At 39.7% G+C, this 16,804-nt stretch overlaps 2 protein-coding genes across 4 annotated transcripts; one reads left to right on the top strand and one right to left on the bottom strand.

The window, feature by feature from the left end:
- The first annotated feature begins 86 nt into the window (after positions 1-86).
- Positions 87-10,515, top strand: sgms2b (sphingomyelin synthase 2b). Of its 2 annotated transcripts, none has more exons than XM_035915885.2 (7): positions 87-145; positions 5,772-6,508; positions 7,649-7,766; positions 7,850-7,907; positions 8,281-8,376; positions 8,540-8,706; positions 9,470-10,515. In XM_035915885.2, the coding sequence occupies exons 2-7, from the start codon at positions 5,985-5,987 to the stop codon at positions 9,641-9,643; spliced, it is 1,137 nt and encodes a 378-aa protein (XP_035771778.2). In that variant the 5' UTR covers positions 87-145; positions 5,772-5,984; the 3' UTR covers positions 9,644-10,515. The 2 variants fall into 2 exon arrangements, with proteins under 2 accessions (XP_035771778.2, XP_006808912.2); XM_006808849.3 differs by having other exon boundaries at positions 92-134.
- A 1,438-nt stretch (positions 10,516-11,953) lies between these two features.
- LOC118455854 (uncharacterized) lies at positions 11,954-14,915 on the bottom strand. 2 transcript variants are annotated; one of them, XM_087839155.1, is made up of 8 exons: positions 14,901-14,915; positions 14,243-14,285; positions 14,042-14,148; positions 13,352-13,506; positions 13,131-13,254; positions 12,860-12,967; positions 12,731-12,780; positions 11,954-11,994 (listed from the first exon to the last, which is right to left on the bottom strand). In XM_087839155.1, exons 1-8 carry the CDS (start codon positions 14,913-14,915, stop codon positions 11,973-11,975), a joined length of 624 nt encoding a protein of 207 aa, XP_087695281.1. In that variant the 3' UTR covers positions 11,954-11,972. The 2 variants fall into 2 exon arrangements, with proteins under 2 accessions (XP_087695281.1, XP_087695280.1); XM_087839154.1 differs by lacking the exon at positions 14,901-14,915 and having other exon boundaries at positions 14,243-14,496.
- Positions 14,916-16,804: the final 1,889 nt, after the last annotated feature.

Genomic DNA, 16,804 nt, shown 5'->3' with positions numbered 1-16,804 from the left:
TCAAACGAGGGACATGTGGAGGCGGGGCGCAGTTTCTCGCCAGCACAGAGAGGCTCGTGCAGATGAACCTTGGTGTCACTTAACCAGGAGACGGAAGAGGAGGAACAGGAGGAGGTGAAAAAGTGGAGGGAAAGGTGACAAAAAGGTAGCCTTGTTTTTGTCCGTCTTCGCGCGCACAAACTGAAGTTTTGTTTTTCTTTTGTTAAAACTTTTTTAACAATTGTTTTAACCTGTTTTATACCTAAAACGAAGGAGAAACGCGTGTGCACCTTCCGACAGGTGTGTTTGAGTTCCTGTTTACGTTGCACCAGTTAAAATGTGAGACGTACACTGGCTTACCGAAGCCGTGGACACGAAATGTAACTTTTAACGTTAAATCGGAGTAAGTTTTCACGGTTTTGACATGTTCACACCATTTATTTTGTGTGAATTTGTACTTGTTCTATCAGAGAGTGGGGTTCAAACACCTTTTAAACGATAAACTAGTTAATCGATATCAGACAAAGAGTCACGAAACGTTTGTTTTTAGTTGCTGGAAATCATTTAACGTGAACTAATTTTAACTTCTGTTTATCAAAGTAAAGCTTAAAATTACTTCCTTCTTACTTTTGTTAATTTTGTGCTAATGGGATTTTCAGACCAATTAATCGATCAGTTGTTGATTGGCTAATAAGTCATTAATTAGCAGAAAGTTTACCCAAAGTTCGTGGCTGTTTGCTGTTTTGTGGCACCTTTTTAAACATGTCATTCCTGCCTTTCTGTTGAGTCTTTAATTCAACACTTGCATATTAGATGTGTTTTCATTGTGATTAATTCAGCTGGTATAAAGGATTAATTGGCAGGTATCAGTATAATACTTCCAGCTTGTCTCTCTAGCCACTTTAATAGGTACCAGGCTGGACTCCTTTTTGCCATAAATTCCTTGTGGCACAGATTCAAGGAGGACATTTAGCTTCACACAGTTGGTGCAGATTTATTTGGCTGCACATCCCAAAGGTGCTCTGTTAGATGGAGATCTGGTAATTGTGCAGACCATCTGAGTACAGTGAGTTTGAATGAAAGCAGTTTCAGATGATTTAAGCTTTGTAACACAGTGTGTTATCCTGCTGGAAGCAGCCATCGTCATAAAAGGATGGACATGGTCAGGTAGGCTGTAGTGTTTACATGATGCTCACTGGATTATAAGGGGCCCAAAGTGTGCCAAGCAAGCTGTGCCCCATACCAAATCACACCATTAGGAGCCTAAACTGTCGATATAAGGCTGGATGGGTCCACGCTTTCCTGTTGTTTACGCCATATTCTGACCGTACCATCGAAAAGTAGCCTCAGATTCCCGTTCTTAGCTGACAGGAGCGGTGCCCTGTGTGGTTTTCTGCTGCTGCAGCCTATCTTCTTCAAGGTTCCACATGTTGCATGCATTCATAAATGCTCTCCTGCATACTTTGGTTGTAATAAGTGGGTACTCGACTCATTCTCCTGCGTGGTAACTCTCCTCTGAGCTGCCGCTAACTCAATATTTTATCTTCTTTGGATGGTTCCCTGTAAAACCAGAGGTGGTTGTGTGTGAAAATCCTAGCAGATCAGCCCATCTTGCATAAACAGCAATGTCACATTCAAAATCATGAGCAATTTATCAGGTGTACCTAAAAATAAAAACATTATGTTGCTCTGAAAACAAGTGAATCATTAATCAGCTGGTCAGACAAATAAGTTTGTTCCAGCACTTTAATGAGGTCATTTATGTGTTTTCTATAACACTATATTACAATATTACGTCTTTGTGTTACTTTTATTTGTTTAAACGATGGTAAGTTTACTCATTTGACATTTCAGTAAGTACATAGGCTGTTATGAAGCCTGCTGTTCTCACAGTGTGACCATTGGTTCTGTTTTAAATCCTTGTGACTGAATTTCGTGCTTTTTTTGGCTAAACACATTCTCTGGTGAGTGAAAGATGAAAATATTCCTTATCTTACTATCTCAGTGAGGTAAGCTGGGCGCTTTGCAGCAGTGTAAAACTCGTGTGTCCAGGGTTAATGAATCAGCTCTAACTTGGTGAAATTGAATTCTCATGCCTGTAACTCGATTAGACTTCATTTCTGCTGCTCTGTAAACAGGATGTAGCTTGGTAGCTGAGCAGAGGCCACTTTTCTGCCAGTTCAGGAGAGAAAGTGGAGCTTTTGACACAATGACGCTAAAATGCCACCAAACGGGAGCAGAAAAGCAAATAAAGGTTCATTCAGGGCAGAGCAGCTGATGGTGGGCAGCAGGAGTTGTGTTTGGGACAAAGTATGAAAAAGTAGTTATTTGGATTTTTCTGTATTTGCTGTTTGTAGGGACACAGTTACTCTTTTTTTTTTTTCTTTAGGGTTTTTGTTTTTCGCAACATGATTGGTTCCCTAAAAGTATCGGGGGTGTGGGATGTTCGACTGGATGCTTAAATCTTGTTGGTTGGTGACAGAAGTGCTACACAGTTAAACGTATTCTAATTTTATTAATGTATAAACTAGGGATGCAACGATACCAATTTTTTCAAACCGATACAATACCGATACTTGGATCTGAGTACTTGCCAATACTGAGTACAAAAACCGATACTTCTACCACACACACACACACACACACACACACACACACACACACACACACACACACACACACACACACAAATGCAATGAATTGGAAGACAGGTTTTATTATATTCCCTGCCGATAAAAAATAAAATCTTAATAAAAATGACCACAAAAAAATTTCAAGTGAAAAATAAGCACTTCTGTTAAATTATTGCAGTCTCCACATTGTAATTTTACAAAATATCACTGAACTATTGGCACTGTCTCGAGCTTTCAGAATAATAAATAAACACTTCTGTTTGGAATAAAATAAATACAAATTAGGTTTGCGAATAAATTAAACTTTTAAATTATTGCAGAGTGTCCATATTGTAAACAAACAAACAAAATAATTATTATAAAATAAATAATAAATAAAATAATAATTGGCCCCCTAGTGGCCAATCTAAAAAACTACAACAGAAATGACAAGCCACCCTCTGATTAATGAAATAAGTTGGTATCGGTTCATGGTATCGGTTAACTTTTACGAGTATGAGTACACACACATTTTACAGTATCGGCCCTGATACCAGTATCGGTATCGGTGCATCCTTAGTATAAACACAGTTATCAGTTCAAAGATGTTACAGTGCCACCAGCTGCTAACTGGGGTTGGGGACCTAGAAACTACAATGACAGCTATAGTCACTTTATAGAATCACTTTATTGTATTATATTCAACTTTTTCTACTTTTTCTAAAAAAAAAAAAAGTTCAACTTTTCTGGTAATTTCATAGAAATCTTTACTTTTGGAGCTACTGATGTTTTTATTTACCTCCGTATTGTATTTTATCTACTTCTATTCCGCTTAATTTAATGTATTCTTATATTGCTGTAAGACAGGAACATCCATGTAAGGTTAAATAAAGAATATAGTGTCTTATCTCATTTTTCACATAGTTTTCTGTGTAATAAGTGACTTAAGAAGTAAGTTCAGGTTATAAACCTAAATTTAAGTTTGTACAGCCAAGGTTTAGGTTTAATTTTTATAAACCTTTATTTTTCAAATGGCCTCTGATCAAATTCCTAATTTTAATCCAACTGAAGACTTATATTTGTTCCATTTTTAGACATTTTTATATGAACTAGTATGTTTATTTCTGAAGATTTGTTCGATTTGGCACCAGTGAATACAAATCTTCATGATTCTGTTAAAAACTAGTTTTTTGTGAAAGTAAACTGTGAAATAGAATTTTTTATTTAACCTTTATTTATAGGATAAACCCATTGAGGCTGTCTCATTTACAGGAGAGACCAGTTTCAGAAACAAAAAACTACAATTAAAGAACTTATTTAAAATATAACAACAAAAAGCTAAACGTAGTTTGTTTGTTGGGGGTTTTCTGTCAGCGTATATTAGGGGGGGAAAGAAGAAGAAGCTTAAAACTAACTCTAGTTGTCATTTAGCATCTTTCGTAGAGCTGTAAACAGTTTATTTTCATGAAAACGTCTTGCCTGAGTAATTCTGTTGGGTGAGACCGGTTAGAAAACTTTCACATGGCGATGCTCACACACAGGTGACGTCAGATATGCACTCCTGTGTGAAGTGTTGGTAGAAAGGCAACACACTCAGGAGGAATTTATCAGCAGTGGGTTTACAAGTGCACATTTTATTTTAGAAATCGATGAATAAATCCTTATAATTTCAAATAACACGTAAGTCAGTATCAAACTATGAACTTGGATTCATTGAATAGTCATGTTCGTTTCTAATGCTGGCCCAGCTTTTATGTTTTTAAACAGAAGTTTAATGATCATTTTGTTATTTGTCAAACCACGCCTTGCTTCTTGAACGAGGAAGGGCGTGGGAGGTTTATCAGCACATTATCAGCAGATACTGATCCTGAAGGTGAAGACTTGAAATGGCGGTGTCTGTCCCAGGTGGCGTGCTGTCAGAACGTGTCAGCAGCTGTGGGTTCACACGCTGTGTTTGTGTGGGCGTGTTGGCTTTGCAGGGAGTGTCGTCCTCAGGTTACTAAAGGCCAAATTCTCTGGAGTCATGTGGGCTTCCGGGTGTAGGTGTGTGTATACCAGTATTACTGACAATGTGGGGACGTGAGTCTGTCTACAGTCACTCTGTGAGGACTTAATGTCCTAAGAGGGACCCGAATGACTTGCTGTGACCCTGAAATGGATAAACAGAAAAAGGTTGGATGGTAAAGGTCTGCTTTTAAGAGAGTTACGTGATCGGTGCGAACTGGTATTACCAGTATTTTGGGGACTTGAGTTTGTAAGGGAGACCAGAATGAGTACCTGTGTTGTACAACAATGCATTTAAAGATTAATCTGTACTTCTGTGTTGAACACATGTAGAGCCTCCACACAATCAGCTGATGGTGTTGCCAGTGTGACTATTTCAATTTCACCACCAAAGCAAGATCTGGCAGCGGAGTTCGTCTTTTTAAGTTGATCCGTGCACTTCCAGTCGATTTGAGAAATGGCAGCAGAAAAAGAAGCAGAGAGAAATTTGTAGTGTCAATGCAAGACAGGTTTCTGGGCTGAGGTTATGGAGTAGGTCTAATGAAAAAGTACAATTTGCACTTTAAAGTAAATACCTGGTGCAAGATTTGTGTGTATGTGTGTGTTTGTCAGAGAGAGATGCAGGTTAGTGACCCTGCTCAACTTGCTGAGCTCGCTGAACCCGCGGAGATGAGAGCATTCTCGAGGCAGAGTTGCAGCTCGTGGTTCAGACACTCTTTAAAAATTCCTTTGATTTGTTGATCGAGGGTTGTGACTACACATGAGTGCTGCACAGTAGAGATCTGGGCTAATGGTGATGGCGCTAACATAAGACAAACCTACACTGCAGGTGTAGCGTGAAGCTCGGTGAGTGAAAGGAGAGTTCTTGAAAATTATTGTTGTTCCTGAAGATTCAGCTCAAAAACTTTATCTGATGGATGAGAAGGGCAGATGCTGTACGTTCATCTGATTATTGTTATCTAACCTCTAATGTAATCTGATTCTGACACGCTCAACATGCAATGTCTATCTTAGTTTCTGTTTTTGTAACGTACGTTATTTCACTGCAGATGTACGACGTAGTGAAACTGTTTGGGTTATGTAGGTGTACTAATGCGAGTCTATATAAGAGCCTTACTGATAACAGAGTTGTAGTTGTAGTTATTTTTTTTACTCATGGTCTTCTTCTTCTTTCAGGTTTATGCCGGTCACCTGCTTTCTGTGACGTCACTGCAAATACTGAGGATCGCTGCTCTGTCGTTAACCAACTGGTTTGCAGACCAAGGAGCTCAATCGCTGCTGACAGTCTGACTTCTTGATTATTGACACAGAAGCTCACTCTTGTGAGTGATCAAAGAACTCATTAAACTTTTTCACATAAATCAGAGAACGTATTTGCCAAAGACTTCAATGGCAGCATCAGAACTGATCCAGGAAGATGATAAAAACTGCATAGAGGTGATTTCGACAGATCCGCCTTCACCTCCTCAGTCTACGAAGGTGCCCAACCATACTCCCCACATCTCCCGGGCACCTCATTCTGAGGATGTTCTCGATGGCGATGGCAAAGGCAAAGGCAGGCGCAGAAAAATTACCGAAGTGCTGAAAGAGAACCAGCTGATAAACTCGCTGTGCAACAAGATACAGCAACGCTGCGACTACGACAAGATCACCAAGGAGTCAGACGACCCTCTCCCTAAAGAGTGGTGGAAAACGGGCGTGTCCTTTATCTACGCCTTCTTCGCCCTCGTCTTCAACGCTGTCATAATCGTTATCATCCATGAGCGGGTGCCTGACAAATCTGTGATTCCGCCGCTTCCTGACAAGTTCTTCGACTACATTGACAGAGTGCCCTGGGCCTTCAAAGCAACAGAGGCCTGTGGCTTGACTCTCTGTGGATTGTGGTTCGTCCAGTGGCTGGCACTTAAACACAGGTAATACTAAGGATTGAAGGTGTACTAACACTCGTACTGCACCCAAGCCCAATTCCCCTCCCTTATGGAGTAAACGTCAGTGTGATTTAGCGTCTCGACTTCCCTCTATCTTTTAAACTCACATTCTTGCAGAGCACGAGTTTCACAGTGTCATGCATTACGTGGTTTAATTATAGTTGACGGAGCGTTAGTGAGGCATGCTCCAGTGCATTTAGCAATCACTGCAGGGATTTTCCGACAGAGTAAGTTTTCCCACATCTCCTGATCGCAAAGGTGTTTTGATCTGTGGCAAAGGCAAGTCACTAATTCCTAACTTGGTGTGGTTGTCAGCATCTCTGGTTATGCTAGTGAATTATGTTTAATTACCTCGTGGTTGTGTTAGAAACACATAAAATGCTGGGAGTTTTCCATCTTGGGTCCCCACTCTCTGTTGTAGTCAATTTTATTTCTCCCTCAGTTTTTTGCACTACTTAATAAATGGACTGGTTCTTATATACAGTGTTCCCCCAGTTATCCCGGGGTTACTTAGTGCTTTTCCACTCAAAAGTAATACAAGTCTCATTCAGCTGTGAACGGGGTTCAGTTTCTTTTTCTCTTTTTTTTTTTCTTTTGCTTTTATAATAATAATAATAATAGTGTTTGGTCCAGGCTCTGATGGTGTTATATTGTGTGTTTTTCGATCCAGGTATGCTTTTTCTGCATTTGAAGTGTGTTTGGGATCATTGTCATGCTGGAAAATGAAGTTATTCCCAATGAGACCCTTTCCAGGGGGTATGGCAGGGTGGATCAAAATGTGATCCTACTTCTCTGTGTTCTTAATACCATTAATTTTGACAAGGTCCCCAACTCTGGTTGAAATCCAGTCCAAAGCCATGAATGTAAGCACTCAATGTTGTACCTCTTTCCTGACCTCCAAACATTCCCCCTCCATAAGAACTGTTTTGACTGATTTTCTGTCCAGTTCTTGTGTAATTTGGCATACCTCAGCATCCCTTCTACTGAGATCATGTGTAATGAGTCCTCAGCAAACAGTAGATGGATGGGCTGAAGAATTTCAGGGGTTCAGTTTCTTGCCAAACTGTCCTTTGGCACACGGACTGGAATCTCACTGAAAAAACACTTTTATGTTATTGTCTGCAGAGCGATCGTGGCTCGGCGGTGTTTCTTCATGATTGCGACGCTCTACCTGTATCGCTGCATCACCATGTACATCACCACCCTGCCGGTACCTGGAAAACACTTAGAGTGCGCTCCAAAGGTATGTAAAGGTGCACCTAAGTACACTCACCTGTTCACTAGTCACCCTTCTTCAGTTAAAGATCGTTTGTCCTGTCCATGCAGCTCTACGACAATGTGACGGAGAAAATGTGGCGGATTCTCCGGATGGTCTCAGGAGGAGGTAAAACTAGATTTATAAAATATGTACAGTAAGTTTTTAGTATTTGGCTTGTAGCTGAACACTGACTCACAGGAAACACCGGACACTGCTGCATTGCACTGTGGCATACACAGCGGTGATTAGGGCATCTGAGATTGATCATCAGTGGGTTTTATTCATACAGAAGGAGTACTGATGTAACATTTATGCTCACTCACACCAGGGAGCCTCGTTCCCACCACCAACAATTATCAACATCAGCTAAGGCTACATTAGGAAACGAGTCCACTCAACATTAATGTGCAGAGTTTCTTTAAAAGTTCTGCATCTTTCTTAATCATGTGAAATGAATAATTATTTCAACTTAAAACGCTGCATTTCTTTGTGTCTTCAGGTTTGAATGTGACCGGCTCTCACATCTTGTGTGGAGACTATTTGTACAGCGGTCACACCATCATGCTGAGGCTGTCCTACCTCTTCATCAAGGAGTGTGAGTAACCACACACCTATTGATTTTTACATGATCACACACATTGATATGCAACTTATCACGAATAAACTCTTAACTTCACATTACCCTGATTTTACTACTTAGCCATAGTATTAAACTAATTGTGCATGTTGCTTTATTAGTATTCCCTGTTTGTGTTCAGACTGCCCGCCCAGGTTCTGGTGGTATCGTTGGTTCTGCTTTTTCCTGAGCATATTTGGACTCATCTGCATCCTCCTCGGCCACGAACACTACAGCATCGATGTCGTGGTTGCATACTTTGTTGTCAACTGGACCTTCCGGTGGTACTACGCCATGCTGGAATCACATGTAAGTAGACACACACTGAGTTATGGCCTCGTGCCACCATCTCCTGGCTTTATTCAGTGTTCTGGGGTTGCTGCTTCAATTAGACAAGATTAGGACCAGATGAAAACATACAATCTCCTTTTTAAACCAACACACCTCCATAACAAATAGAGAAGCAGCAGCAGCATGATGGACAGGCAACAAAATGTTAGTCATGAAGCACGAAACACTTGCAGGAATAACGAAAGCATTTGAAATGGAGGAATCAATTTAAATGAAGCTTCTTACAGAAGACGTTACAGGTCTGTGAGAGCCAGGGATTTTCCTTGTTTGAGGTGACCAAATACTTATTTTCCACCCTGATTTACGAATAAATTCTTTACAAATCCTACCATGTGAATTCATGGATTTTTTTTTCACATTCTGTCTCTCACAGTTGAAGTGTACCTCTGGTGCAAATTACTGACCTCTGTCATCATTTTAAGTGGGGGAACTTGCACAATCGGTGGCTGACTAAATACTTTTTTGCCCCACTGTATAATTTGTTATACATTTTTATATACACTTTTTGTTTGGAATGTGTTTGTGTTGGGCCATCTTGTTTTGGCTTATTGTTATTTCACTGTGTCAGGTATTATTACATTAAGATAAAGATACGTAAAGAGTTTTAAACTCATACCATAGCTGCATCTACTAAAAATCTCGGACAAGTTCAAATCTGAGTGACTTCAAAATTGACTGAAAACAACTGTTTCTTCTTTTCTAACTTCTGGTGCTCTGTCAGGTACACAATCAGGAACCCAACAAGTACCTGACTAGAACCTGGTGGAACCGGATCTTCAAATTCCTGGAAGGGAACGTCAAGGCTACTGTTCCCGTTGAGTTTGGGTGGCCGGTGCCCATCCCTACTACCTCATGCAGACGGAGATACAGTATAGTGGACAGGTATGATAGTTAAGCGAGGACAAAGAGGAGGGGAGATAAGTGACCTGATGACAGCAGCATCTGTCCTCCCTGACTCCTGAAGAGGACGGATGGACAGAGGTGGACATGAGACTTTACCTTCAGGTTATTTATTGGAATCAGCATTTTTGTACTGAGGACTCACAGGAGGAAGAGACAGTGCGTTTACATTATTAGCTCTAGCTCTTTATCAGAAACAACATTTTTAATGTCTTCAGCACCCATGACGTAAACCTGCCAACAAGAAAAGACACTATTTTTTTGTAAGCTAGTCTGAGAGTGGTGCCAAAGCTAAACTTCTAAGCTGTGTTGTATTTTTCAGTCTGGATTGTTGCTAACTGTGCTAATTATATCTTTGGGGTATACTTAAGGAAAATGAAGCTGCACATACAAATGGTAAAAAAGAGACTAAATCTAAACTAGCCGTGTTGTTGTTTCTGGATGTGCAACCTGCCACAAAATAAACAAAACCCTTAAGTATTACAGTTCCTTCTGGCTGTGGTGGTTTAAAGTGGTTTGACTTCAAATTCTCAGTGCTAGCTCCAGGCGGGTCCTCATCAGTGTCAATTAATTTGTTTTTGTAGCTTTATGTTCTTGATTGTTGTTGTTGTTTAAGTTATATTTTCAAGTCTGAATGTTAAGTGTTAAGGCACTGAGTTAATGGTGGGTATTTTTTTTAAATGCCATATCAATCAGTGAAAGAAAACCTTACTGCAAACTTTGATTCTACCTAATGTACCTAGTAAAGCATTAATAATGAAGGTCGTTGTGCCAGAAAGCTCCAGTTTTATAAACATGTTTCTTCATATTTTGCCAATGTTGACTTGAACACACTGCCACAATCACACGTTTGCTTTGATAATAAAAGACTTATTTTGAGCACAGAACTGTTTACTATGGTTAAATATTTCGCGACCGTGGCTCAGGGGGTTGGGAAGCGTATCTGTAACCGGAAGGTCGCCAGGTCAATCCCCGGGCTTTCTGTCCTGGTCGTTGTGTCCTTGGGCAAGACACTTCACCCTACCACCTACTGGTGTTGGCCAGAGGGGCCGATGGCGCGATATGGCAGCCTCGCTTCTGTCAGTCTGCCCCAGGGTAGCTGTGGCTACAACCGTAGCTTGCCTCCACCAGTGTGTGAATGTCAGAGTGAATGAATAGTGGCATTGTAAAGCGCTTTGGGTGCCTTGAAAAGCGCTATATAAATCCAATCCATTATTCTCTGGAGGGAAAAAAAAAGCTCCTGTCTCTTTAAGACCCACATCCTTAAATGTCCACTTTCTTTTGGCCAACTTTCAGAATCATTAACTGTTTGTCAGCTGTATTTTTTCTTTTCTTCTGTCACCATAAATAAACTGAAGGTTACTCGTGAAAATGCTGCAAAACTGAACAAAAGAAGCCTCAGACGTGTCAAAAATGTGAAAGTAAATTCCATGTGAATGCTTGTCATTTCAATTTTTATCATGTTTTCATCCAGATTTGGCTTAGGACTTGTTCTAAAAAGTTTTGTTATATTTATTTATTTGCTTTTATTCTCTGTAAGTCACAAAACCAGCATTGCAGTATCAGCAAGAACTGAGTTGTTGTGTTGTGATATCAGTGTTAATTGTTCTGACCGTCATGGCTTTTAAGTTAAAATAAAAACTTAATAATATGCGAACTAGGCAGTTATCAGCTGTAAAGTCATAAATCTTTCAGGAAAAGATTGCAGAGGTTGTTTGTTTAGTGACATTATTGTTCAGCGTGTAACGATCGTAACTTAAGATAAAGATTTGATTGGAAAATACGAATGAAAGTGCACTGATCAATGTTCACCATCATCCACGTAAGGAAATCTCAGAAAGTTTATTCCTTCTGACAAAGCGTTTCGCTCACTGAAAACACTACGTCCACTTTTTGGGACAAATTAAACTACTTAACAGTTTAAGCAGAGATAAAAAGTAGGTAAGTTGAGCAGTCATTTCATAAGGATTCAAGTCATTTTCTCAGTGGGTTTCAATTAAAAAAATCTGAGGATTTATTTTAATTTTGACTATTTTAAAGTTTTGGGTAGCACCAATAAGCCTGCATACACAATAATGTTACTGCTACATGCCCATAGTGGTGTTGTTTGGTCTGTTCGTGCTGTTGACATACTGAGAAACTACATTTAGTTAGGTGCTATGATGATTAACCTAAGATATACCTGTGCGCCACTCCTCTTCGTGTAGGAGGAGTTCACAGCCAAAGAAACAAACACGCAGACAGAAAAGTCACGCATGCCGTTTTATTACATTGTAGTTGTTTGTCATTGTCCGATTATCCCCCCCCCCCCCTCTTCAGAGCTCTCATCCAGCGTTCAGAGTCCAGCTGCAGTAAACAAACAGGAAAGATTTGTATGTATTTCACAGGAAATAGTTTTACACACGTGGTTAAAATCTCAGCTTTTATGAGTTTATTCACAGTAATTATTTCACACTAAACCCAAGTGTATCACTTTTATAGTTTAAAGAAACTTCAGGTTAATTATTAACACTTCTCTGCAGCGCCCCCTGGTGTGTAAACGCCAGTGTTTATTATTCGTTTCCATGTACAGGCAGGTGCTCACTGACTAAAAGCAAACTCAGTATAATACAAAAGCAATGTAAATAGTACAAAACCATTGTAAAATTAAAATTATTTAAAACCAGCTGATGTATGTAATTAATAAGAGTGTCATAAAAATCTTATTTAAATATTATTTGTTTATTTGGCCATTAAATATTTTTATTTAAAAATAACTGCAGCTCACTTCCCAAATGTCTCAAAAACTGTTAAATATATAAAACGGAAAGTTTTACTGGGAGAATCAGGATCTGTACATTAAAAAGTCTCAGTGTAGGCAAGTTAAAAATATTCCCATAAAACTCCATATCTGAGCACACACTGATAAAATAAATACATTTATTATTAAAAAGGGAAATAAAACACTGTTCTATTTTATTCTTATATTTTTGTGTATTACATTTAATTTGATTCATTTTACACTAATTCCAAAATCCTTCAAATATCATCATGTCCTATATTTATGAATATGACTGGACTGTCAGATATAAAAAAACCCGACCTGGAAGTGCTTCCTGATATCTGCTGGCTCTGCTTCCTCTTCCTTTTACCCTGAAGATTAAAAAAGAAGCAGAAGCTTTCAGGCACTGACATGCAAAGGGAGAATTTCTGATAAATAAAATGAACATACGTAATTATCCCGGGCAGACCATCCAGGGTAGAGCTGCATGTGGAGGAGTCTCTCTTTCTGCGCCAGGTCGTAATATTTGGACTGCTCGGAGTGGGACAGAGCGTGCCACTGAGGAACAGAGACAGGAAGTGCTTATTAAACAAACTCAGAGTTGCATAAATCAAACATCAAACATTAAAAATGGTGAAAAGGGCTACATCAGCCAGCAACCAAAGAAACTCTTTGAAACTGTGTTTGTGTTGCATCACTCTGACATCATCCGGCTTCTCACCCTGCGGCCCAGGATGCGGTTGATGGCGGCGCTCTCTCTCTCCTGGCCTTCCTGCAGCACTTTGTGTCTCATCTCCTTCATGTAGAGCATGAAGGCGTTCAGAGGCTTCTTCACAGGCTGCCTGCTGCCGAGGGCGAGAGGCACGAGCGCACAGTGTTCATTCACACCACTGGTTTCCATCAGAAGCACTGCTCAACTTTAGTAACCCACCACAGGCTCACCTGAAGGCACTGTTGCTGTGGTAACAGGTGTGCTGCCCGGACTGGGCGGAGACCTGCTGGGCAGCAGCAGCAGTGCTGATTGGCTGGCTGTACAGAGGGGAAGAGGGGAAGTGTCTGTCGCTGTAGAGGAGGAGAGGAACGAGAGGATGGACGGACTGCAGAGAGACAAGGAGAGAGGCTCAAACGTTTAGTTTAACAAAAGAAATTGAACGATTACTAATCCGAAAAAGTTCATTTTAAATAATTTATTGTACTATTAATTTATTTATAGTTGAGAAAATGGATGGTTTAATTTAAATGGCAGGTAACAGGATGTTCACTAGTATAATGAATACATTTATTTCCTTTTGTGTATTATCGGTGCTTCACTCCTGGCTTCCTCGAGGCTGCTGATCTCTGCCCAGCAATTTCCTGGTGTCTCAGTCTTGATCGTAATAGAAACAGAAAGCAGCAGCTTGTAGCTTTTTCCCATGTGCCTGATGTGTTGAACACATCAGGCACATGAAAACAGCCTGGGGACAGTGGACCCCAAGCCTGGACTGCATTTAACACTGATTCTGTTAGAAAGGGAACATACTGGCTTTAAGGGAAGGTTTCAACACACACACACACACACACACAACCATGTCATCAGAAGCGAATTGAGGCCTCACCCTGACAGTGTGAACAGATCGGGATAAAAACACTCACAGTATCAGCAGCAGTGCTTTGAGTCTGTGGGGTTTTCTGCCCCCTGCTGGTCGTATTGAGGTACTGCTGCTGCTCAGCTGGCCACCAGTCGTACGCCTGCAGTTTAACTGAAACAGAAGAAGGAAACAAATCACTTTCAAATGTTGTCAGAAAATGTATTTTTTGATGGTCTTACTTTTATCTATGTTTATTGATTTTTACCGCCACAGCTCAGCTCTGCAGAGTTTGGATTCAGTCCCATCTCCTGAAATAAGATCAATAATCCAAACAGTTTACAGTGACTCAGGCAGTCAGAATGAATAAATGTACATTTCATTATCATCTTAGCATGCATTACACTACATATTACAAATGATCATTTACTGGTTAATGCTCTATCATTAATATGTAACTGTCAACACAAAAAGCTAATCAAAGATTTATAAGCACTTACATTTGATTGACACTTTTACTCTGTTTACTTTCGTCTGTTAAAACTGTTTTATTGTTATTTTAGTTACATTTATATTTGATCTAAAAGTCATTGAGTTCCCATGAATATCTTTATTTACCAAACAGTTATCATTTTTACATGAAAATCTTAATTTTAAAAGACGACTATGATGAAATTTACCATTCAAAACATAAAAAACATATTTTTTTTACTTTACAATAAAATTAAGTTATATTAATAAGTTTTGTAGAAATTACCTTGTATTTATGTGATATCAATATGACTATTTATGACAATGACTTTACCGTACAACAGTTTTGAGTCCCCAAATAAGGACCAAAGAGCCGGTAATACACCCATGATATCCTTTAATATAATTCAATTAAAAATCCAACAATAACAATAATCACTAGAATGAATACTTACCTCTATGCCGGGCATCTGTCTGTCCTTGACTGTAAGGAGGGAATATATGAAAGAAACCTAAAGTAAAAGTAGATTCAGAGATTTGTGGATAATTCAGATGTTAGCACGGAGAAGAGTGGCAGGACAATCTTTGAGTGTGATTCGTCTCTACTGTAGAGACGAACTCGTGTCCATGATGTTTATAAACCCCTCGACCTCCCCACCCCCCAACAAACAGCTATTTTCTTCCCTCAGGTTCTTCCAGTGCTCTCCTCATAGTTTTCTCTCCTACACCCACAAAACCCCTCAAATGTTCAGATTGTAAACCATCTACAACCTCAATCACCTGAGAGTCGGGGCTGGTTGAGCTCTTTATTCCTGTGGCCATAATACTGTCTTTCATCAGTCTACTTCATAAATCGAAACTGCCAAAACAGGACGAAAAGTATTTCCTTAAGATATTAAACTGTTAGTTTTTCACAGGAAAACAGTTTTGTTTTTTCAATTTCACTCTTTTTTTTATTTACATTTGCAGGCCCTAGAAATGCCCACACAATACGTTCCATTAACAATAAAAAACATTTATATTTAGAACATTTTTGTGCACGAACACGATATAATCCTCTTTTGTATTTCACCACGACCCTTGACTCCTCCCTCTCTGGCTCCCCCCCAGGTTCAGTGTTGGTGTCAGGGGTGAGGCTCCCTCTGGCTTTGCTGGCACGACTGTCAGAAGTGTTTTGCTGTGATGCATCCGATTAAATTATGACCAATAGAAACCATCAAAGGAAATATTGAGGCATATTTTTTTTGTTTTAGTAATATATCCAACACATATTGTTTAAAACAGATTTTAGTGAAAGCACAACTCCCCCCAAAGGCCAAGGGCTAGGTTAAAGCTGATGGGAGCATTGGTAATGTGATAGTGATGTGATAGCCTCGCGTAGTGTATTATTCTTTTTGTGTCACTTGAGATTTTAACATATATTCATGCAGTGTATGAATATATTTATTTATTTTTCACATGGGTAAAAAACATTAGATGAGTGTAGCTCGTCAGGAAAGTGTTCACAGGAAAAAGAGTTGAGGGATGGAGGGAACAATGCAGGGTTGTGGGAAACTCCCTCAAGGGCCCGTCCTGCAAGTTTTAGATATCACTCTAGGTCAACACATCCCAATCAAATGATTAGTTCATTACCTCTGTAGAACTTCAAGACATGTTGATGAGGTAATTTTGAATCCTTTGGTTCAAGGAGATATCTAAAACCTGCAGGACACTGAGTTCCCCCATTCTGTTCTAATGAGTGCTTCCAGCAGGGTAACACACACTGCTACAAAGCTCAGATAATCTCAAACTGGTTTCTTGAACATGCTCTAAATCCAAGATTTGCATCATGCACGTGCAACCAGCAAATCTGTAGGAACTGTGCGATGCTTTAATGTCAATATGGAGAAAAAACTCTGAGCTATGTTTCCAGCGCATTGTTGAATTTCTGCCTGGACGAATTAAGGCAGTTCTATAGGCTAAAGGAGGTCCAACTCAGTACTAGTAAGCTTTTTATTTATTTTTTTATTCAAGCAAGCATGTTACTATCTAAATTAAGCACACAGTTCACACAGTAAGATTTGTAACATTTTGCTGTTCCAAACAAGTGAAACTCCAAAACCTCGGAATCTAACAAGACTCATCTGGAAAAAAATCACACTGTAATTGCTAACACTACAGGAATTGAGGCAAGGTGGCACTGTAACAATTATATTTATCCATTCATCCATCCTCTTCCTCTTCTGGCAGTTGGGATAGACCCCAGTCAGCACCCACAAGTCTGAACTGGTTTGATGGATGGATAGAAAGTCTGGAGTTGAGGATTTGCTCAACAGAAGAACATAAACTGCTTTTTTGACTCCAGCTTAGTCGGCAGTGT

The sequence above is a fragment of the Neolamprologus brichardi genome, chromosome 3 (assembly GCF_056152115.1).
Source record: "Neolamprologus brichardi isolate AB-2024 chromosome 3, ASM5615211v1, whole genome shotgun sequence".
NCBI lineage: Eukaryota > Metazoa > Chordata > Actinopteri > Cichliformes > Cichlidae > Neolamprologus > Neolamprologus brichardi.
Note: the sequence above shows the minus strand (reverse complement) of the source record. Positions and strands in the feature narration are given on the sequence as shown.